Genomic DNA, 22,718 nt, shown 5'->3' with positions numbered 1-22,718 from the left:
GTTTTCCTCAAGCCTGCCCCAACAAACTCCTCCCCAGGCGGTGCCCAGAGGCCGGTACCAGCACTGGGACGTCACCAGTAAGTGAGGGAGAGCAGGGAAAGAAAACCCCTGGGGCTGAAGTGGATAGAAGGGAAACGCGAGCTGAGCTTAGCAGGGCGAGAGTGGTTTGCCAAAAGTCCTCCCTGAGCCTTCGCACATCACCAGCACGGGGTCCACCGCAGGAGCTCCCTGCGCCAGCCCCTGGGCTTTCTCCGTAGCTCCTTCTTGCTGGATCCCCCTCTTCCCCCTCGCTGCTTCCCTGCACCCCTTGCCCTTTTGGCAATCACAGGGGGCTCACGTCTCCCCTCCGAGTGGTCACAGTCATGGCCACGGAGAGGGGACGGCAGAGCCCGTGCTGGCATGGAGCTGCCCTGACACCCGGCCTGGCATCCCAGGCGGTTCTCTGGGGGCTGCAGGCAGCCTGCTGGGGCCGAGCCCCCACTCATCCCTCGCCCCTCTGCTGCTTTCCCCTCGGCTTTCTTCACAACCTGTGGGAAGATTGATGGTGGGCCTGCGATGTTAGCGGTTCGGCTTGATTTATAGAGTTACTTAGGCTGAGTGAGGCCACTTAGGATAGTAAACCTTTTAACTGGACTAAAAAAAATTAATAATAAATAAATAAGGCAAGGAGGAGAAACTGGACCAGCAAAGCTGATCCTCTTGGCTCAGTGTTACCTAAAGGACTCCGAGGACAGAAAGCTCCCAGGGAGCGTCCTCGTTGCTGCTGAGGACAGGTTTTGTGGCACCAAGAGCAGGAAACTCTCGAAACGTTTCAGCATTGACAGATGCACTGCGGGCTTGGCTACAAGACACTTCTGAAAGCGCGTCCAGCCGTCCCGCAGCGGTGCTGTCCCCCCGCCACCACGTGAATTGCAGCAGCACCGAGAGCTGGCAGCGAGGTGCTGGGCCCGCTGAGTTGGGCCAAAGCTCCGAAAGCTGCAGGGCTGCGGAGACCCGGCGGGACGGGGGCAGAAGGGGAAGGGACAGGCAGGGACAGGCAGGGACATGGCGCTGCTGTCGGTGCCCGGGGACGAGCGGCAGCACCGGCGCGGGCTCTCGGAGCTGGGGGCCGGTGAGATCAATGCGCATTCAGGCTGGGTTCTGCGATCTGCTGGGGAAGAGGTTGAGGCGCGCGTTCCTAAAGAGCTGCGAGCGAGGATTAGCCCCGTCTCTGCTCGCAGCTGAGCCGCTTTCCCCGCCAGCTGTGCCGAATGCCTGCGAAGAGCCGGGCGAGCGGCAGCAGAGCCAGAGGGCGGCGGGGAGCCGGCAGCCCCACCGAGCAGCCGTGGCGGGCGTCCGTCCTGCCCGCTGCGGGCTCTGCTCCCCTGCGGGCTCGGGAGCGCTTGAGCCGCAGCCCCTTGCACCACTGCAGCAGCGCCGGGGCTGCGCTCGGGCCAGCTCGCTCCTAGTGTGAGGTCTGTGCTGCCTTCCTCTCCCTGGCCAGTGATATATGGCATAAATTAGGCCTCTGAAGGGGGATACTGCATCCTTAAGAAGAAATATGTCCTCATTTTTCTTAAACACCGTTTGCACTGAGTGAAATGTTTAGAAGGGACGCTGAGGGATAACTTTATTTCTTACTAGGGAGTTCAGAGCCGTTCAGTTAAACCCATAAAACACTGGGAGTAGGGAAGCTGACAGCCTGCCCGTGCATTAGAAAAGCCATTACTCATCTGGGGGAAATTCGCCCCATGCTGGAGCCTGGCGTTACCGGTGGGGTGGTCCAGGGGAGGATGCGGGATCATCTCCCGCGGCCATCTCGGGGGTCAGTGGGATGCTCGGGGGTGGAAGAGGCTCGGTTAGTAGCGGTGCGGGAGTAGAGAGCTGCCAGGCAGACCTCAAAGCACCGGGTAAGCGTTGCGGGGTTCAGCCAGGTGGGTCATCGCCCCCATTCCTCCTCCTCTGCATGGGAAAACGAAGGCACAGAAGGCTGGGGAGACCTTCGGTGACACCGTGCCTGAAAACCAGGCTGGCAGCCAGGGCTCCTGGCTTTTAACCGCCTGCTTCAGCCTCTGAAATCGAATTCCCTTCCAGAGCAAGGAGCAAAAGCCAGGAGCCTGGACTGCAGGGTCCTCTTGCTGCAGGGTCCTCCTGCTGCAGGGCTTCCAGGAGTCCTGGCAACACCTTCACGGCTCCTGTGCTGAGCCCTTGCTTTCCCGTGGGATTTAGAAAATGGAAAGAAAAGGTATTGTAGGTGGCAGCAATGGCAATTCCTCCCGCGGCTGGTGTTGGGGCGCAGATGGGGCCGGGTGGGCTCCTCGCCGCTGCCCCCTGGTCACCCGGCCCTGTGGCAGGCACGGCATCAGCCACCGCGAGGGCGGTGACTTTCTGTTCGGTGCTTGATTTTGGAGGCCTGACACCAAAAGATTTAATATTTGTTTGAAATGAGAAACAGTTCTCAAATGAATTTGGAGAGCCTGGGAATTAATGTCAGCTCCCCCCCTCCACACACACACACACACACACACACACACACTCCCCTCCCCGTCGGCTCAGCCCCCCCTTTCAATTTCTGAAGCCTGCTGATTTGAATATTTATAAATATCAGTAAATTATTTATTGTAGCAATCTGCTGTGCCATTTCACCAATCGCCGTTAACACTTTAGGGCTCGCTCTCGAGGCGGACGCGGCTGCAGGGAGCGGGCACGGGGGGTGGCAGCGTGCTGGGGCCAGGGCTCACGTGGGCTGACACCAGCACAGCTCCGGCACTGGGAGGGTTTGCATCCACGTGGGGCACCAGAAGAGCTGGGGCAGGACGGGGACCTCTGAACTGGGGACACTGGGAGGGGACGAGGCTGGAAAGCCAGGCTCGTGCTGGTGGGGACGTTGCCCATTGGGGTGTGCCACTGGCTGTAGTGCCCTTGCAGGCTTTGGGGACTTGTCTCTGGCTCGGGAGAGCTCCAGCAGTGCTGGAGCTGCCATCCTGCCCCTGCCCGAGGACCCTCTGCCCTTGGTCACTGGTTTCTCTACTTCTCTTTGCCCCTTACCACAATTCTGGCTAAACGCTGCAGCTGAGCAGGTTGAGCCAAGGGGAGCAGGGCAGGCTTGCTGAGGGGAGCCGTGTCTGGCCTCCAGCCTTCTATGCCAGGCTCTGGAGTAGGAAATGGGGAGAAAAGGGGACTGATGCGTGGCTGGAGATGCCAGTGCTGCAGGCAGAAGGTTGGGCATGCTGAATGCATTCATACCGCACCGTGGCAGGCACAGGGCAGAGTCCCCAGCTTTTCCCCCCCAGCTGATGGCTGGGGTGTGCAGGGAGAGCCCTGACGGCTCGGGGGAGGCAGGGAGCACAGTTGGTAGGACTGCAGCGAGGACACCCTTACGGCTGTTGCACTTCTCCTCCCGTGGCTGCGTTCTCCTCCTGCTCCTGCCCAGAGCAGAGCCGGAGCCCGCCGGGTCCAGCTCCACACCCGGGGCTTTCCCCGGCTCCACGCCGCCGGTGCGCGGGTGGGCCCCGTGCGTGCAGGTCGTTAAAGAGCCTCTGCGAACTCCCCAAGGCCAGGCAGGAGAGACAGCATCCACTAACCCAAGGTCATTTCCTGAGCTAAAAGCAATAAAATGTTTTATTGATAAACCGGAGAGGGGAAAATACACACGCTGCATCCACTCCCACACGGCGTGGGCCAGGCCGGGGCTGCTGCTGCCTGTGCCCCGGCCCAGCCTGGGCTGGAGGGGAGGTGTTTGCCGCAGGGGCTGCACCTTCGGCTGCCTGCCCCGCTGGGATTTGGGGGCACAGGGCGTTATTTGTGGGACACGCGCCGGGCTCTGTCTGAGGGCCATGCCTCCTGCCCCGCCTGGGGCTCTCCAGTCAGGCTCGTACCACAGCGGTTAAAAAAGAAAAGGCCCCGCGCAGCGCAACGGCCCTCCTTCCCTCCCCCTCCCCGCCCCAAATAATGCCGTTAATAATTAATCGAATGAGAGCTTGCAGCTCCTGGAAAGCTGGCGCTGGGACCTCCCTCCTGAACGGAGCTGCTCAGCTGGGCTGAAAACTCTTCAATAAGAATATGAAAGCTCCATCTGTTCAACGCGCCCGGCCCTCTGAAGTGCCAGCGTGCCGGCCCTCCCCAGCCAGCGCCCCCATCCCATGGCACGGGCCCTCGCCCCTCCTGCCCTGCCCCTCCTCAGCCCCCGGCCCATCCAGGGGGGTCCCCAGCCCCCCCGGGCTCTGCCCACACCACCCAACCCTCTCCTCCACCCGTGCCAGCCTCTCGGTCCGCTGCCACGCGCCGGGGCCCTCTGTGCCCTCTGCGGGGGACACGGTTGTCCCCGAGCGCCAGGCCTTGTCCCCGAGGGACATTCACCAGCGTGGGGCAGCCGGTGCCTGCTGGCAGGGTGTGGGGCCGGCGGGGTACGCTGCCGGTGGCATTGTTTTCCGAGGAAGTGCTCAGTGTAAATAGAGCATGTGGGAGAGTTTGTCCCGGGCAGAGATGAAAAGTCCCCGTGACAGGCTCAGGTTATAAACGGCTTCCTCAGATTGATGCGAAATCAAAACATTTCTATTGGGAAGAAGAAAATGAAGGGGGATGTTTACTTAGCCGGGAATCTTTAAACAGTGCCGTGCAGACAGGGGGTGATGTGGGGGTGATGTGGGGTGGGGAGCGGGGCCGGGGCAGGGACCCCACGGCTCCAGGGTCCCTCTGCCTGGCAGCCCCGACCCCGGGCAGGCACAGGGTCCCCCTGCAGCACCCCTACCCCATGCCCACCACCTGGGCACAGATGCTCTAGTCCCTCCAGGGCCATCTCCAGCAGTTCCCTGCAAGCAGGGTTCCCCTTCTCCCTTTAAGTTTATCAGGCCAAAAGAGGGGAACAGAAATGCTGAGGTCGTGAATGTCCCTCCTGCTCCAGAGACAAAGAAATAGGGGATGGAAAGATAAAGCGATGCGTCTGGGCTTGCCGAGAGCTGGTTGCAAAGTTGGCAGAAGAAGCTGGGAGTTGTGATTCCCTGCGGTCATACGTGCACAGGTGGGATGGAGATATACACGGGATGGAGTCCTGCTGCCCCAGAGCACGTCCTGTCCCGGGAAGGTCTCTGGGAGGGCTGCTTTCATAGGTTAGGGGGAAGGGGAGTTTTCTGAGCTTGCTTTAGTTTTAACATAGGCTTTAGGAAAAGATGCCCGAAACGTTAAAGAAGAGCATCGCCGTCCTCAAAGAAACCCCACCTGGGGAGGAGAAGGGAGAGGGGGCAGGAGAGGTGCGGAGGGAAGGGCAGGAGCCGGGTGCCGGAGGGGCGAGGCCGGGGTGCAGGAGCAGCGGGGCCAGGAATGGAAGACAAGTTGCAGGCTCCCTGTAGCTGCTGCGTACGCAGCAAGTGCAGCCTCGGGAACGTCTGTTCCCCTCTTCCTTTGAATAAATATTTATATATTCATTTGCCGTCTGGTGCACGCACTTGGCTGCTCACCTCCAGACCAGAATAATGGGACCTGCCGTCGCCGCGGGGCGGGGGGCAGTGGGTTGCTGCGTGCCTCCCTCCCCGTCACCCCAGCTGCGAGCGGGGCTGATCCTCACCGGCTGTCGTGGGAACAGGGATGGGGAAGCACCGGGCAGGAACGGGGCCAGCGGCTGCCCCGACCCCGGCCACCTGCACCCAGCGAGGCTCGCTGGCCCCTCGCCGAGCCCCCCAGCACGAGCCCTCGGGGTCCTGGCCGGGCTCCAGCTGGAGCTCGCAGCAGCCTCCGCAGAGTCCCAACGTGGTACCCATGGCGCACGGGATCGGCCTGCGCTTTCTGCCCTAAATAGAGCGGGAATGTGATGGGAAGGGAAGGTGCCAACGCGCAGAGGCTTCGGCGGCGTTACGGGCGCCTGCCGGTGCCCATCTGTACGCGCGAGGGCTGCGTGCGGGGCGGGGGGATGTGTGAAAGGAGGCGCGTGGGAAGGTGTACGGGGGGGTGATTTGGGGAGAGGGGAGGCTTTAACCCGACCGTGTGTGGCTCCACGCTTGCTGCTGGTGCACGCACGTGGCTTGGGAGCAGCTCAGCTCCAGCTCCCGTTCCTGGAGGGGCAGGGATGCCCTCGGGGGAGGCAGGTGCTTTCCCTGCCTGAAAGCACGAGGGCATGGGGGGCTCGGTGTCAGGGGGGGAACACCATTGGAATGGGTAGGAGCACATTTTGCCTCGCTTTTTATGGGGGGCTGATAGGTTTGTTGGGGGGTGGGGAGGTATTTTCCTTGCAGTCCTTGACAGGGAAGCGTGTCTGAAGCTGTCAGGAGTTTACGCTAAGCAGCCACTCTCTGGCTCTTGGACAGCAGGTCTAAAGTTTCAGTCTGTTTGTATTGGGCTGTCATGTTATGGGATTAGGGGCTGTCACGATGGCTTCTGGATGCATTGTAGGGGGTCTGATTAATCTCGGTGCACTCCTGTGGAGCTGCACCTCCGGGCTGTGACAGGGAGGTGCCGGCTGAGTGGCCACGAGGGACTCCCCGTCTCGGTCCCGTGGGACAGGTCCCTCTTCCAGCCGGACACGCTGTCCGAGAGCACAGCCTGGGGACACGTCCAGCGATGTGCCCAGTGGGATGTGTGTCCCCAGCACTTCAGGGGTGCTCTTCCTGAGCCCGGGGACACAGAGTGGGGTCTGTGGTGGCACCGGGCGGGGAGGGCCCGGCTGCAAGGCCCGGCTCTTGCCTTGGGGCCTTTAACCCCTCCCAGTCTGCGTGCCTCTTGCGGGGACCGTAAATAAAAAGAGAAATGAGACAGCGCAGCTACTTTAGAATCAGGGTTTTGCTTTTATTTGTGATTGAGCCTTGCTAATTGTTGGTGCAATAATTATGCAAGTGACTCCGTGATAGGGACCATTTAGTTCAAGATTCTCCGTGACCTTGAAGTTAAGACCTTACCTTCTTCCTTTCTCCCCCCACTTTCTCTTACCCCTCCTTTACTAGCTGTCACATATGAATAAACTACATTAAAATAACAAACCCACACTAATTAGCTGATTGTGCTGGGAAGTGCGAGAGCAGAATTTCCTGTGTGTGTGAGAGCAGAGGGAGCAAAGGGGCCTGATCAACTGATGCCAGCCCCGGGCGATTTTCTCCCACTTGGCTGCCACACACCAGGCTGGGGCTGCAGCACGGGCACTTCCCAGTGCTCCCATCATCCCTACTGGTTCTCCCTGCTCAGTACTGGTTCTCTTCTCTGAGCCCATGAAGTGAGCTCCTCACCATCCCTAGGGTTAGACTGGGAGGCTGTTCCCTGCCCCAGGTGTTGGGGTGCAGTTGCTGCCTGGTGTCATTTGGGGGATGGAGACGGGGGCTTGAGGCAGGTGCTGTGGTTTGAAGGAGGCAGCACCATGTCCTCCAAGGCAGGCGTGATGGCTGGGCCGCACTACGCTCACCTGCCTGTGGTGTTGGGGGCCTTTTGGGCCCAGTTCAGTCCCAGCATAAACGCCTGCCTCTGCCTTGAGGCCGGCGGCCTCCGTTGGGACGGGCAGGTTGGGGGCTCGGCGCTTAGGAAGAGGTGGCAGTCCCACCCTTCACAGCACGGCCGCGGCCACGCGCGACGGCGCCGGGTTGGGAGCAGCCATTTGCTGCTTGGGTTCCGGATGTCCCGATCCCTCTAATGCCCTTCCTCGCTTCTTCCCCCTCTCTCTTTCCAGCTGAAAGAACTATATGCACTGACGCAACCTCAGGAAAACCCACAATGGCTGCCAAGCGCAAAGGCGGCCTGAAGCTAAATGCAATCTGTGCCAAGCTGAGCCGCCAGGTCGTCTTCGACCACGGGGGAGCCGAGCAGGCACGCGCGGACAAGGGGCCGCAGCGGGAGAGCAGCAACAAGGACCTGCCTCAGCCCGGGACCAAGGAGCCGGGGACTGAGTTTTCGGACGGACTCAGCCGCGTGCAGAAGATCGAGGAGGACAAGAGGAGGGAGGTGATCGAGAAGTGGGTGAACGGGGAGTACAACGAGGAGCCCTTGCTGGGGCGGGCCGAGGGCAAGGAGTGTAAGGGCGCCGAGAGCGCGGAGGTGCCCCCCGAAGGGGTTTACATGGTGCAGCCCAAGGGCTGCAGCGATGAGGAAGACAACGGGGACGAGGCGGACGCGCTGAGGGGCTCTCAGGATGGCGCCTTCCTGGACGACAGGGACTCCGACGGGACGGCCTCCAAGGACGATGCCTACCGGGCCTCCAGCGGCGAGGCGGCCTCCAAGCTGGGGGCAGGAACAGCCTCAGGTAAGCCCCCTGCCACCCACCCCTGCGCGGGGCAGCTCCTCGGCTGCGTGTTCTGGGGAAGAGGCTGAACTGCTGGGTACCTGCTGGCTGGAGGAGAGGGGTGGAGGATCCCGAATCCCCCAGCAGATGCCTGCCTCCCTGCTGCGTGTTTCCTCTTGGGACCGTGCCCAGTTTGCTCAGTGCCCTTCCTCAGCGGGGTGTGCGCAGGGTGGACGTGTCTGGGTGACTCTTCCCAGACTGTAGATCCCGTGGTAGAGTAGGTCTCCTTCCCTAGACTCCTTCATGCAATTCACATGGGGATAACTGCGTTGTGTGTTGTTTCCTGGTCATATTTTTCTGCATGGAAAAAATAAAATGAAATTGTGCCCTCATGGCAAATCCCTGGTGGATTCTGCAACGTGTTCACACGCACCCTGGCTGTACGGTGTGGGCAGGGTGTGTAAACACACTCGTGCCCACCGGTTGCGCCTTGCACAGCAGTGATTGACCCTGAGCCGAGAGCTGGCTGTGGGATCTGAGGGACGGAGGACACCTGAATTCATCCTGCATCTCGGCACGGTGCACGCTGCCGTGGGGCTGCCTGCAGAGCCGGGAGCCATCCTCACCAGCATTCCCATTTCTCCTGTCTTTATTGGACGGGGCCAGCGTTGCAGGATGTGACAGCCAGGGTGTGCCAGAGCAAACCCAGGGTGTCTGCACCCCCCTGTGCATGGACGCCGTGTCCTTAAATCCCTGGCAGTCAGGCAGTGCTGAGCCTCAGCTCTCACCCTGAGCTGCTCGGGGCTGTGCTACCATCAGCAAGTGTGGAGCAAGCTCCTATGTAGTGCTAACTTTCTTCTTCTCCTTCCTTCATCATCCCCTGGTTTTACCCAAATTCCCCTTTCTTGGCATCAAATAGCAGCCTGTAACAGAGACGTCCAGCACGCAGCCCCGGCTCCAGCACCGCCCGCTCTGGGCTGGATGCTGACTCGCGCGCGGTTGCCGGTTTTCCCCCAGGCTGTGTGCGCATTTCTTATTTTCAAATAGCTCCTGCTTTTTTTTTTCTGTGGCTCGTTCAAAAGCTGAAATCAGCAAGAGCTACCGGGGAAAGCCCCAGCTGAGTTTCTTGCTCATTTTCTGATACCCAGGTCCCCCCAGATTGATTTTTGGGGGCCATATGAACGCTAAGCCCCGGTAAAAGCTTAGGGCAGATTGAATGCTTGCTATTCGGGCAGAGCAGCTCCCTCCCCCTGATTTGTCACTCAGCTGGGTTGGAGCCGTAATTGAAAGATCTCCCCCTAATCTGCTCCACCTGCGCACACCCCTCCCCTGATCCCAGCACTTTGTGAATCCATCAAACTTTCCTCCTTTTGTGTGTGCCCGTGTTTTCCTCCTCCTGTTAATAATGCAGCCGAAACTCATCTCCGTCTGTCCGTTCCCCTTCTGGAGAGGCACATTCTCTAGTCTTCACGAGTTCAGTGGCAGCGCACATAATTATGCATATAAGATATAAACAGAGCTGTTTAATTATCCTTCGCCACATCAGTGACAGAGTAATTAACAAACATTGCAAGATCAATGAGGAAAAGTGTGACCTTCAGTTTCCTTTGATAGGAAAGCCCTTGTCGTTCCCAGACACAAGGTGATTGTGCCTGGACTCAGTTTTCAGTTTGTTTTAATTCCCTTTAGCCCGCATTTGCAGCTTTTCTTTGCCACGAAAACTAAAAGGAGGGGAACCTAGGCTGTAAAAATATGTTGTCAACCTGTGGAAAATGAAAAAGAAGAGGTCTCTTGTCAGGTAGGAGTTCTCAGTAAAATGCTTTTCTAGGGCTGTATTGTCAGGGGATTACACAAAAATGTGTAAGCAGTCATGGGGGGCTGGAGGCTCGTTTATATTTAGGGCAGGTAGTGGCAGGTGCAGGGTCAGGTTTACCCCATTTAGGTTTTGCCTGGCAAAGGGACGTGCTGCTAGGTCTTGAGCATGTGTTTCGAGAAGCCCGGTGCTAACGTCGATGGTGACATTTCCCTGGAAAGCACAGAGCGAAGCCTCTCTTGTGTTGGAGGGGACAAAGTTCTCCTCTTCAGAAGCTGTGCACCAGAAAATGGACTCGAAGCTGTTCACCACCAAGTCCCTTTGGTGTGACTGGGTGCAAGGTAAATTACTGCCACGGGGTTTGGGACTGCCTGCGCCCCAGAGGAGTTCTTTCCTGTGCCTTGGGGGGCGGTGGGAGGCTTCCGGGAGAGGAGCACAGCTCTGCCCACCCTCTCGGTGTGGCTTTGAGGGACTTGTGGCAGAACCCAGCTTTGAAGGCTCTGGGTGCCCGTTGCTCTCTGAGGACACAGAGCCGAGAGGGCTCAGCTGCATTTAAAGTTTGGCTTTTGCTGCTTTTGGTCAGCTTTTTTTGGGCAAAAAGCAGCAGCCATGCAGGAAACCAGATCCTGCATCTAGAGGGGCTTTCTTGGTCGGTTGGGGGGAGTGATCCTCGTCCTACTTGAAATAAGATGGGCTATAACCATGGAGAAGGTGCACATGTGGGGCCCCTGTTTCTTGTCCTGAGCCACCCATTGAAAACAAGGGACCGAGGAGTCAGTGCTGAGCCTTGCCTTATGTTCCTCCCTCCCGATCAGCTGGGAAAGCTGTTCAGGAGCTGCAAAGCTGGCGTCCATCAGGAGACGGGTGTCAGCCTCTGACCTGGACATGCAGATGCGTTTCCTCCTTCATTCACACACCTCTCCTGCTCCCTGACTGACCCGTGCTGCTGCACACACATTTATATATAGCATTCAGACTTCCCCGTGCAGGCTGTGACAGAGATCCCTTCCTACAACCCCTCGCTGCTGCACGCATACCCAGGAGATTTTCCTACACGATCCCATGCTCTTCTCTCTGCCCGTTACTCGCATACTGGGCTAAAGCAGTCACCGGGAGCTTCCCCCTGTGCAAGCTCGCAAAGTTTTCCTTTCTTTTCTTAGCCTGTTGGCTGCGTCCCTCAGAAGGGGAACGCTGGCCCTGCTCTCAGCAAGGAGGGCTTTCTCTCCAAAATTTCCTGGGGAGACTCCGCTTGGGAGAACACGCACGACGAGTGCCAGTTTCTCCAGCCCCCGAATTTCCACGTTTCCCCTCCCAAGCAGACTGCAGGACAGAGCCGGGATGCCCCATCCCCCAGGACCCAGACCTTGCTCTCCATTTGGGCTGTTTTGCTTTTCCTTCCATATATAGTGTGCTGCTGCAGGCTATTTTTAGCCCCCCCCTATTTTTTTTTTTTTTTTTTTGCTAGCTCCGGATCCTTTGTGATACGATAGCTGCTCCGAGACACGGGGATCTCTGCTCTTTGGCAATGCCCACAAATGGAGAGCGGCAGCGAGGGGAGAGGGAGCCCTTTTGTTATCACACAGAAGGGGAGAGAAAAAATGCGACGCAGGGGGAGGGCTGCGCACTTGGCGCAGGGATTTTGTTTCCCAGCCGCTGTCCTTCTGCCTCACTTCTGCCTGCCGGGGGTCCGGGGGGAGCTGTCTGTCGGTGACAGTGAGGGGTTGGCTGGGTCTCAGCCTCTTCGTGGTGAGCCCTTCCCTAGGTGCCTCCACCAGGAGAGCCTCTAGCCCTCTGGCTAGCCACCCTGCAAGCAAATGCGGGTTGTTGTGGCTTTAGGGGATGTGCTGGTGGCCTCGTGCTGGGTGAGTGAGGGTGTGCTCGCTGGGCAGGGGGAACTGGCCAGGGCTCCCTCTCAAACGGGGTGAGGAACCACAGAGCTCCCTGCAGCACCACTCATCAGGGAGGGCGTTGCAGTCAGGGGGCTGCAGTCACCCAGAGCCAAACTGGAGCAACGGAGGGGCAGAAAGCAAGCTGGTTTGGGGGATGAGGGGTTAAATCGAGGGTACTGAAACCCGAACTTATGCGTGGACCTTGTAAAGCTCAAAAAAAGACCTGAAAAATCATCTTCCTTTGTGGTTTTGGGTAGTGCATCTAGTTGTACTGTCTGAGGTCTAGCCACATGGGTACCAAAGATGCTTTCCAACACCAAATGTGCAGAAGAGAGAAATTTAGAAAGGAGCTGGTCTCCTACAGCATTTTGCTTTTCCCAGTATTAGAAGAAAATGCTAGGCTTCCTTGAATATCTTCTCTGGGTTTGTAAATCTGTGGGGCCTGAGCTGCACTGGGATCTGCAGAACCGACTGGAGATGTGGGACTGGGGAGGGTCCCAGCTACGTGCTGGGGCTTGTGTGCTGCACATCAGGAGAAAGAAGGGAAAGGGCTGGCTTGTTGCTCAAGGCAGCTGTTAAAGCCAGCAAAAATCACACCTGATAGTTGAATTTCCTTTCGGATCCCATCTGTGGTAGGCGTTCTCCCCTTGCAGTTTGGCCCAGGCTGGCTAGGGTTTTCTGTGCAGGGCTTGGAAGTCAGGAATTGGGAAGGAGGCTGGGGGATTTGTACAGGTCCAGAAAGAGGAAGAGCAGAACAGAGGACACAGATTTAACATAAACGGAGTCTTTTTGTAACACTTGTTAGACCCATCAGGGATTTCTTGGGATTAATCACCTTTATTGCTCATAGGGTTACACTAAGATGGAGGTGGAGAGGAGAGGAGAGGTAGAAAAGAGAACAACCTGAAAGCAAGACGGAATGGTTTAATTTCATTAAATCAAATGTGTGTGTGAAGGATAATTTCTATGGCTTTGGAAAAGTATTGACTCAGGAATGTGACTCTCATGGTTGTGCACGTTTCAGTGCCTGTTTCAGGCAGCCTCTTCCTCCGCATAGTCCCACAGACACAGGTTCATGCAAGCTGGTGGCTGCTGAGCTGTGGCTTTGCTCACTGACTGGGACTGGTGTGTGCAGAAGTGCTCGTGTAAATGCGTCCCAGGTTGTCAGATCCCAGCTCCTAGGGGTCCGTTCTCATGCTTTGGATCCATTGACCAGTTCTGTGGCTTGATGCTTTCCTTTTCAACCATGCTTCAAGTCAGCAGTGATTGGGTTTGAGCTCTGGACCCAGTGCCCAAACCTCCACCTGCTGCCGAGGCACCTGCTGGTGCTGGCCGTGGGAGCCTGCTTGCCCCTGGGAGCTCGAGGGAGGGAGTGGAAAAGATGACGAGGGAGGTTTGAAGGACTCCTGCACACAGTAAATCTTTGCTCTGCAGGAGAGAGCAAGAGGGAGAGGAGGAGGAGGAGGAGGAGGAACGCTGTGTCAGACTGAAGCCTAAATGAGTCCAAGCTGCCACGTCAGGGCGATCTTTATTTCCTCCTTTCCACTGATATTGGGTGACCTCCAGATGTGTGTTCTTCCCCTCCCGGTGGCCTGGGAGGCTGCTGGTGGAGCAGGGGAGGGAGGAGGAGACCGGAGGCAGGCAGTGTTGGCTCAGCCTCCCTGTGCCCCCCGGCAGAGCAGCCTTCCCTGCCCCATGCTGCAGGAACAGGCTGTCCCTCCCTCTGGAGCCCACATCAGGGGCTCCTGTCCCCAGCCCAAATCCTGGTGGGGAGAAGGCTTGGATACATTTTGCACCTGCATGGACTTCTTTTCCCTTTCCTTCTCTTACTGGAAGCTGTTCCTGGCTGCTCAGGATGCTGCCAGCGCGTTTCCTTTGCCTTTGCTGAACTGCTGCCCCTCGGGACATGGCAAGGAGCTCCCCAGTCATTGGGACTGAGAAGGAAGGGAGCAAGCTGGCTGAAAAGAAACCTCACAGAATGGCCGGGGAGGGGAAGGACTGCAACGGCTGTGGGGAACGACCCTGTCTTTGTCTTGCCTTCCCTTCCCCACTCCTTCCCCGCTCCTCAGTGCTGCTCAGGCACGTAGCCTTCGCCGCTCTGCCCCTGCCTTAATCCATCACCACCTCTGCCACTTCCCTTCTGCACCCCTCCTGCTGCACCCCACACATCGCTGTGCCCCGTGTCACGCCGGCTGCCCGGCCCCACCGCTCACGGCCCCGCTCCGTGGGCACCCCTGCCCCTGTCCTCCGCCAGCTCCGTCCATGTGCACCCGCACACAAGGACAGAACCGCACAAACCCCGGCGTATCGGCGTTGGTCTCACTTCCAGTAAAATTACTTTTTCTTCATATTAGGCCAAGGCAAGAGTGCAGAGACATTTATGAAACTTTGTTTAATGTACTGAAAAGCCATCGGCTAGAACATTTAGGAAATTGATTTTCCTGGCATTGATGAACTCTTTTTATTTTACCCCAGTATTAATTACTTTTTTTTTTTAAAACAAATTAATTTAAGAGTCGTAAAACCTAACAAGTGAGCCAAACGTCAGTAGATCATGTTCCCCTCTTCCCTTGCCCCCCCTCCCCGCTTCCAGTGCTGGTATAGGAGGAGAAGAAGAAAAATCAGCCCCTTGCGTGACTCTCTCCCTCTGGTTCTCTGTAGGGGAAGCTTCATCGCTGCGAGACTATGCCGCCACCACCATGAATGAGTTCCTGGGCATGTTCGGCTACGATGATCAGAACATGCGGGACGAGCTGGCCCGCAAGATCAGCTTCGACAAGCTGAACGCTGCTACCTCAGAGGCCACCGCCACCGCGGCCTCTCTCTCCGGCGAGGACGCCATGAGCAAACGAGCCCGCTTCTCCAAGTACGAGGAGTACATCCGCAAGCTCAAGGCTGGAGAGCAGCTCTCTTGGCCCATGCACTTGGCCAAATCTGAGGAGCTGGGCTCCAAGCTGGGCAAGGAAGGTTCCTCAGTGCTGTCGCAGCCCATCCGGGTGCCAGGTCCAGATGCCTCCCTGCTGACGGAGACCAAAGCCACCATCCTGCCGCTGCCCTCTCCAAGCAGTTCCCAGATGCAGGGCCTGATGTCGCGGGCCTCCAAATACGACTTCTTCATTCAGAAGCTGAAGACGGGTGAGAGCATCAGGCCACAGAACGGCAACACGTACAAGAAGGCCTCCAAGTACGACCTAGAAAACGTTAAGTACTTGCACCTCTTCAAGCCTGGAGAAGGAAGCCCAGATATGGGAGGAGCCATCGCCTTCAAGACAGGCAAGGTGGGCCGCCCGTCCAAGTACGACGTGAGGAACATTCAGAAGCTTACTCCAGTAAAAGCTCCGACACCCAGCCTGGCCCCTGCTCCCCTCGCCAGCACCCCCAGCAGCACGCCCGTGGCCGGCCCAGAGCAGTCCGTCTCATTGCCATTCAACACTCCTGAGTACCTGAAGTCAACTTTCTCCAAGACAGACTCCATCACAACTGGAACCGTCTCTACAGTAAAGTAAGTGTCCTCCCACTGTTCTTAGCTTCGTATTAGTGAGGGTTCGTGCCTAAAGCCTGTGTGTGGATCAGGGCCAAATTACGGCTGGTGTGGTGATAAATGCTGCACTGTTAATGAGCTGTTTCTGCTTGCTCCGTGTCTGTTCCTCTGTCAACCTTACATCTCCATTTGTCTCGTTTACACTGAGGCTGTGGCCTGCCTTCTGCAGTCACAGCCATGAATCCAGAGCCCACTAGCTCCTGGGGTTGTATGCTGAAAGGACAGATAAGGGGACGTGGTGCTGTCAGCACTCTGAGGTCGAGATCGTAACTGCTTCCTTCCTTCTTCCTCCAGTGCCCCAGGCAGCCAGCCATGGCTGTAGGAGAACCTGATCCTTGCTGCCATCTAACTCGATGGCAAAACTCTGCTGGCTGTTGGCAAGATAGGGCCTTTTGTGCATCCCAGACCACTGAAGACATTTTAGTGCCTAATTCCCATTAATTTTCATAGGAGTTAGGCATATACATACTTTTGTGGGACCAGGCCTGTGTCTTCTCAATTTGCTTGTTCCTTACACAAATAGAGGTGATTCAATTACCCCTCAGACTGGGCAAACTCATTAGCCTAATTACCACTAATAACCTCCTACACATACATTGCTGGCAATCTCTGCAGTGATGCTGTGGACTGAATGGAGATAGCCAAAGGCCTTGCCAAACCTTGGCTTCCTTTGTAGCTTGGCTTCCAGAGGTGGGAGCTGCAGGAAAGCTGGTGGTGTACCGAGGGGCACAGACACAACACCATGCTGCATTAATGCCGAGGGGCGGTGAGAGCACCGGGGCTGGTGGGGGTCCTGAAACCTGTGCTGCCTCCTGAAAAAGGGTCTAATTCTGCCTAATAGACCCTTCCGATCTTACAGTCCTCTGATTTATCCAAGTCAGGCTGCAAGCAGGGAGGGAGGCACTTGCCTGTTTTGTTCTGGTGGTTTGGATTTGCTTGTCCTTACTGTTGGGAGGACTTGGGCTGAATCCTCACGTGGCTGCTCTTGGCACTCAGGCAAGTGTGCATCGCCCCTCGCACATTTCCCACCCTCCCCGTGGAGCAGTCATCTCCCTGCCTCCTGCAGACAGGTGTGGGGGCTCCTTGGGTTGGGTTTGTGGCAGAGGGTAAAGGATTACTGCCGTTCGCATCTGGTCCCCGCTCAGGATGAACCTGGTACGTGCTCCAGATGGCAGGCAGCGACTGCTCTTACTAAAAACCACTGCTGTAAATATTCCTGTAGGCACAGTGCCTTGTTGTGATGGGTGACGTGGCCAGGGGCTCTGTGCCTGACGAGTCTCCAGGGTGCTCAGCTGCCGGCTGCGCCGCGGCCACCGTCGAGCTGTGCGCGGGGGCTGCGAGCCTCCGCTCGTCTGCCTCCGCGTTGCACTGGGATCCCAGTCTGATTTCCTTTCTCGTGCTCATTTCCTGCCGCCTGCGGATGGGGTTTGCAGCACCATGGTGATCCCTCCTCCCGTGCCACAGGACTGCCTTGGCTGGGGCATGGTGGTGGGGCTGGGGGGTGACCTGGGGGGCAGCCTGGCTGTCCCCGGTCCCCTCATCACACGTGGGAGCACAGGAGTGGCACTGATCCTTCTCCTTCAGGCCTGCCAGACACAGGGTTTTGAGCTAAAGGAAGGCAGCTCGTTAACTGTGCTGGTGGAGGAAGTGCTACCTGCTGTCTGGGACCTGCCTTCCCCTTCAGACCCCCCTGGGCCCAAAAACCTGGCAGGAATTACCCCTCCCTCTCGCACATACACTCATATCCCAGCCGTGGGTTGTAACTCTGCCATCTAATGCTACGAACATGCCCTGAGCTCATCTTACTCCAAGCAAACCTTGGGCAAAGGTGTCCTTGTTAAAGCAGGCTGCAGAGTTGTCATGAGCAGGAGCAGAGGGAGAGGAGGATGCAACTTCTGTCTGCTTCCTAACGGTGCCTAGTCACCCAAGCTCATCTGGCATTTGGGTGCTGTTTGGTTGTTTTCAGTGATTAAAGTACGTAAATGCCTCATCTGTGCAAATACGGGCGGTATCGCCGGGTGCTCAGGGAGGTCTTGGTCTTCCCGTGGCCATCCCAGGTTCGCATGTGGGTAGCCAGTTACCTCGATGTGTGAGAGTGAAACCAGGAGCGCGGCTGTGCCCTGTCCCTCCGCTAACCAGCTCTGCCCTGTGTGTTTCTCACTAGGAACGGATTACCCACTGACAAACCAGCCGTCAGCGAAGATGTAAATATTTACCAGAAGTATATTGCCAGGTAGGCAAAACTCTGGACTTTCTTGGGGAGAGGGCTGGAAGGACGAGGGTGGAGCGGTGGGGGGAGACAGGAGGTCTTGTCCATCTGGGCCAAGTGTTTAAACCAGCCCTTGGCACTTCCATTTCCCTCTGGCATCTGTGCTCGCTCTGTTCCCCTGCCTGGGAGAGCAGTAGCTGTGAGAGGTGTACAGGCATGCCAAGAGCATGCTCGGCTCCCCAGAGCTGTTAGACGTTGTGACAAATAGTGGAAAAATGTTTCCCTGCAGAAGCCCGTGATGTAAATGGGAGCGCCGTCTCCTAGCTGTCAGGCTGTGCCCGTTGCTGTGCCAGCTCCTGCCTCTTCCCCCTGCCATGTCCAGTGCCCACGGGAGGCAAGCAGAGAACATCTCGCCCCTGAGAACCCAGGCTGGGAGGAATCCACGAGTGAACTGGGTTTAGGCAGGTCTCGGCATCAGTGGGGGATATTTATCCCAGAATATTTCGTGGCTCCTTTATTTGAGAAACCCTCCGTTAGCAAGGTGCGGGCTGGGGCACCTCAGCTCAGCTCTGGACAAGGAATGAGCGATGCTGAGAGGGAGCCCAGGCTGCAGCGGTGCACAGAGTAATGCCGCCAGGGACAGAGGAGGTTATTGCACAACCCCTGCCTCTTTTGTCGCTCATCAGCCCCTGCTCCTGGCCTGCTGGATCCTCCCCTGCCACGGGTCTAGCCATGCAAGCCCCTTGTTTACCGAAAGACACCGGTAGGGAAACAAGCAAACCCTTCTCTCTAGAGATAAAACTGAAGGGTTTGCTCCCGTCAGCACTCGGGCACTTCCTAGCAAGCGGGGAGGGGAGCGTGCAGTGTGCTTCCCCACCTTGCTGGCATCTGCAGAAGCTCCCTGGGGGCAGCCAGCTGCTGGGGAGCTGCAAGGGAGGATTCGGCACGTGGGCAGGGGAAGCAGGAACGGACCCAAAGGCGATGCCCCTGCAGCCCTTTTGCCCAAACCCATGATGCAGGAGAAGGGGGCAGAAGCCCACATGGGAAGAGAGGACGTTTGCACACACATCGGCACCTCGCCGCCTCCTGGGAGGGTCTGGGAACGAGAGCAGGGCTCTGAGCCCAGCTCAGCGTGGGGCAGGAGCAGCAGCGCCCTTTTATTGCTGAGACGGAGCTCAGTTTTGCTCAGAGGTTGCAGGGGGAGAGGCGATGCCACTCTCTCTGTCCCCGGTTCCCCTCTGAAGCAGAGCCCTGTGTAAACGCGACCACATCCACGCCTCGGAGCGCTCTGCAAGCCCCTTCCCCGGGGTCAGGCAGGTAACCGAGGGAGGCTTCTGAGATAGCTCAGGGACACCACATCCTGCTCAGAAAGCTCCGCAAGCCGCCCGTTGGCAGCACAGCCACTTCCCTTCAATTTACACACAATTTTAAAAACAGTTTAAAGCCTTAAAATCAAGGGGGTGGGGGGGGAGAGAGACACGACACTGTATGTCTGCACTGCATAATTAGCTTAATGAGTTTGCCAAAGCCACTGCCAAAAGCTGCCCAGGGATAATCCATTCTCTCACACAACAAAACAAAACCTCTTACTTAGCTAGTTTGGGTTGGGTTGTTTTTTTGTGTTTTTTTTTTCCTCTATATTTATAATTAAAAAAAAAAAGACCACAGAAAAAATTATTATTATTATTATTAGTGCCTCAGCAGATGGTGCTTCTGGCAGCACTTGCTTAAATATTTATTTCTGTGTGGGTTTCCTCCCCCCCTTGTAATTGGGGTGGGTTTTTTTCTTCCTTCTTTCACATCATCGTTACAGGGTAATGAGTCTGTAAACACTCACTAAGCATGCTGACTTCTTTATTTATTATTTTTATTATTATTTATTTATCTTGGTTTTTTGTTCCAACTCTTGCCAGATCGAGACTAGTTCTTTCTGGCAAAAAAAAAAAAAAGTGAAGAGATTAAAGTAAGGGAAGGGGGAGGGAGTTGCACTTGTGAACAAGAATCTCTGTGCCTGTGCGCACAACTTAGGAGTCTGGATTTGCATAGCGGTGTGCTGAAATGGGCTGCGAGTTTGCAATCAGGTGTGTGTGCGCTTGTGCCTGCTCGTGTGCATGGAAATTGCGGGTACGTTCATGTAAACGAATCGGGGTGTCGATGTACCTCAGAGCACGGGCATGGAAATGGGCGCGTGTGTGTGCGTGTAAGCGAGTGTGTGCTGTGTGAGCTTTCCTGTTAGGGAAAAGCTAAACAGATGCTGTGCTTTAAAAATTAATAGCTTTGAACTGTTTCAAGTGTCAGAAGAAACAGAGGATAAATATAACCCTTTAGGAGCCTAGCCCTGCAGACTGGAGGAGCAGACTCGCCCCGTGGTGCTGTGCGTGCTGCTTCCCTCCTTCCCCAGGCGCTGAGTGTGGTCGAGCGCCCGCCGCTCCCTTCCTGCGCTGGGCGCCCCACAAACACAGCCACAACCACTCCCACCCATGCACACACACTCACACACACACACACACCCCTGCCGGGGCACGTGGCGGGCTGGGTAAGACTTTGAAGGGCTGGGGAGCTCGCTTAGCTGATGCCTTTGGAGCTGAGCCTGTGAGCGGCTCCTGTTAGGATGCTCCAAGTAACTCATCCCATCCAGGCAGATTGCTTTGGTGCCTGGCCCTTCTTCTGCTGCAGCTGGCATCTCTGCTGCGTTCGCATCCTCGCTTGGGATGCCCTTTTGGACAGCTCTGCCGGAGAGCTGCCTTTGCCAGCTCTCTCTCTTCCCCTCCTCCCTGCCTGGCCAGCACTCCCCACTCCTCCAGCCCTTTGCTCTCTCCTCCCCATCTCATCCCTGCAGCAGGGAGGAAGCTTTCCGCCGAGCAGTTCCTCGGCCTTTCCACGCTGCTGACACACAGCCCCGGAGCAGCAGGACTGGCTGCTTGGGTGCTGCTTCGTGTCCCGGTGACTCAAGCTGCTGCCCGTGCCCCGTGCGAGCCTCGCCGCTGCCCCGCCGCCGGCCGGGCTCGTTGCCTCCGCTCCCAGCTCCACACCTCTGTTTGCGCAGCCAGCGTTGCTGTTTGCCTTGTGGTTTGTTTCTTCTCCGCTGCCGGGGTTTGTTCCAGTTTCTCAGTCACCTGTTCTGGCGTGATCCCGATTTCCTGCAGTATTTCTTCTCCTTCCCCAGGGAAAGGCAAGTCTGCTCCTGGCATCTGTCCCCGTCTCCCTTTGTGAATGCTGAGGCAAAGAAGTCATTTAATTTTTTAGCATTGTCTATCTTTTCTGTCAATTAAGTCCCTTTTCCATCTCCAGGAGGCCCTGCTGTCTCCACAGTTGACCTCCTCTTCCTCACTGCACTTCGGGATGTATATTTAGTGCTGCTTTTCATCCCGGCTCCCTTTCCTGCCCTGCAGCTTAGTGCTACCCCTCCTTACAACGCTCCGCAATCTTCCCTGCTCCTGCCCCCTCCACCCATTGCCCCAGAACACCTTCACCCCCCTTTTTTTCCTTTTTTTCCCTCTCTCCTTCCTTATTTCTTTCCGATGCCCTTTATCATGTGCGCTCCCGGTGCGTTTAGCACAAAGTGACGTGAGGAACCTTTGAGCAGATGGCACTTTATCTCTGAATGTTTCCCCTCTGAGTCCCCTTCCCTCCGCTGCTTTTCCCTTTCAAGCTCTCCAGCTCCTCCAGGTTCCTCTGGAACACACACCAGAGATTACTGCACGGATCAGCCTGGCGCCGCACCACCCTTCCCACCAGTTACTGATCTGTCTGTCAGTCCAAGTGTCCGTTTGTCTGCAGATACCGTACGGCCTTTCTGCCTTTTTTTCCCACCCCGTATGCCAGGACTTCCCAGATTTGTTACCTGGAAGGCTGGGTGGCAGCGAACGGAGTGGGTGTGCTTTGCTGGCTGCTGCTGCTTGTGCCCTGCTCGTAATTGCATGTAACGCAGGCTGGAAGCCCTGTGGTTCTGCCCTGCAGTATCTTGTCGTGAGCAAACGCTGCATCCACATGGAAAATAATGATTAGCGGGACTGGTCAGCGCTGTTGTGCATGGGGAAGGACGCGCACACAGGTCTGCCTGCAGCGTTCGTTCTGGCCCCGCTGATCCATCTTCCCGTCCTTCCATTACTCTCTCCATCTTACTGGAAGAGCTCCTACATAATCTTGCCACGATTTTCCACTGCCTTTGTGGCTTACCCTCTGCTGCTTTGCAGCCTTCTCAGTAGCGTGACACCATATTGCAACTAGAAAAAAAAACACATCAAGGCATAACTTGTACAAACAAACGAATGCCTGAGCTTTTCTGAGGTCCTGCTGGATGTGCACATGCCTAGGGTCCGTATTTGACCAATGTTAATTTGTCTCCTCGTGGTGTGGGAAGTTTCTGAAACTCACTGCTGAGGCATCCAAACTAGAACTGTGTGGTATTTAGTTCAGGGAACCAACCGCACTTTCTTACTCTTCCCCAGGTAAGCGGCTTCTAAATAATGGAGGTGAATTTCAAAGTAAAGCACATGCAGCTCAGGGAAGTAAAAGCCCAGAAGGATCTTGCTCAGGAAACACCTTTTTAAGCAGTGACAAATAACAAAGGGAAGGTGAGAGGGATCACCATCCTCGGAGGTGGTAAAGTCGATGGGGTTTGATGACCTAAATATGTGGGATGAAGGAGTGGGACCTCCTTCATCTGTGCCGTGCTTACAGACACTGCTGTCAGGACACCGTTTCATTCTCTCTTCCTTTCTCCCTTCTGTGCTCTTCTCGTGCTCGCAGGTTCTCTGGCAGCCAGCACTGTGGACACATACACTGTGCATACCAGTACCGAGAACATTACCACTGCCTTGACCCAGAGTGCAACTACCAGGTAAGGGAACGGGAAGAGGGATCAGCACAGCTCCCCAAGTCCTGCCTCGGGAAGATTCGTGTCTTCCCGTGCTTCGTCCCACACGCACACATGCCTCATCGCTCTTTGTCTCTGAAAAGAGGGCAAGATATATTTTGAATTTGCTAGAATATAGATCAGCTCAAGTCAGTGGGAGCTACTCCAGATTTACATCAGCGAAACCAGGAGAATAAATTCTGCCTTGTTACAAATAGTGCCTGAAACCAGGGCA

The 22,718-nt window shown here is 56.6% G+C and overlaps 1 protein-coding gene across 8 annotated transcripts in view; it reads left to right on the top strand.

The window, feature by feature from the left end:
- CASZ1 (castor zinc finger 1) overlaps nucleotides 1-22,718 on the top strand; it is a 183,652-nt gene that overhangs the window by 125,879 nt on the left and 35,055 nt on the right. For 7 of the 8 annotated variants that reach the window (XM_083802600.1, XM_083802602.1, XM_083802601.1 and 4 more), the window contains 4 exons: nucleotides 7,625-8,194; nucleotides 14,537-15,377; nucleotides 17,581-17,649; nucleotides 22,378-22,468. In XM_083802600.1, coding sequence (XP_083658726.1) covers nucleotides 7,625-8,194; nucleotides 14,537-15,377; nucleotides 17,581-17,649; nucleotides 22,378-22,468 — 1,571 coding nt within the window. Of the gene's footprint in view, nucleotides 1-7,624; nucleotides 8,195-10,041; nucleotides 10,328-14,536; nucleotides 15,378-17,580; nucleotides 17,650-22,377; nucleotides 22,469-22,718 lie in introns of those variants that run through there. The other variant, XM_083802605.1, reaches the window with a different exon arrangement.

This window comes from Anser anser (assembly GCF_964211835.1).
Source record: "Anser anser genome assembly, chromosome: 17".
NCBI classification, from domain to species: domain Eukaryota; kingdom Metazoa; phylum Chordata; class Aves; order Anseriformes; family Anatidae; genus Anser; species Anser anser.
The sequence above is the reverse complement of the archived record's forward strand: the minus strand, read 5'-3'. Positions and strand labels throughout refer to the sequence as shown.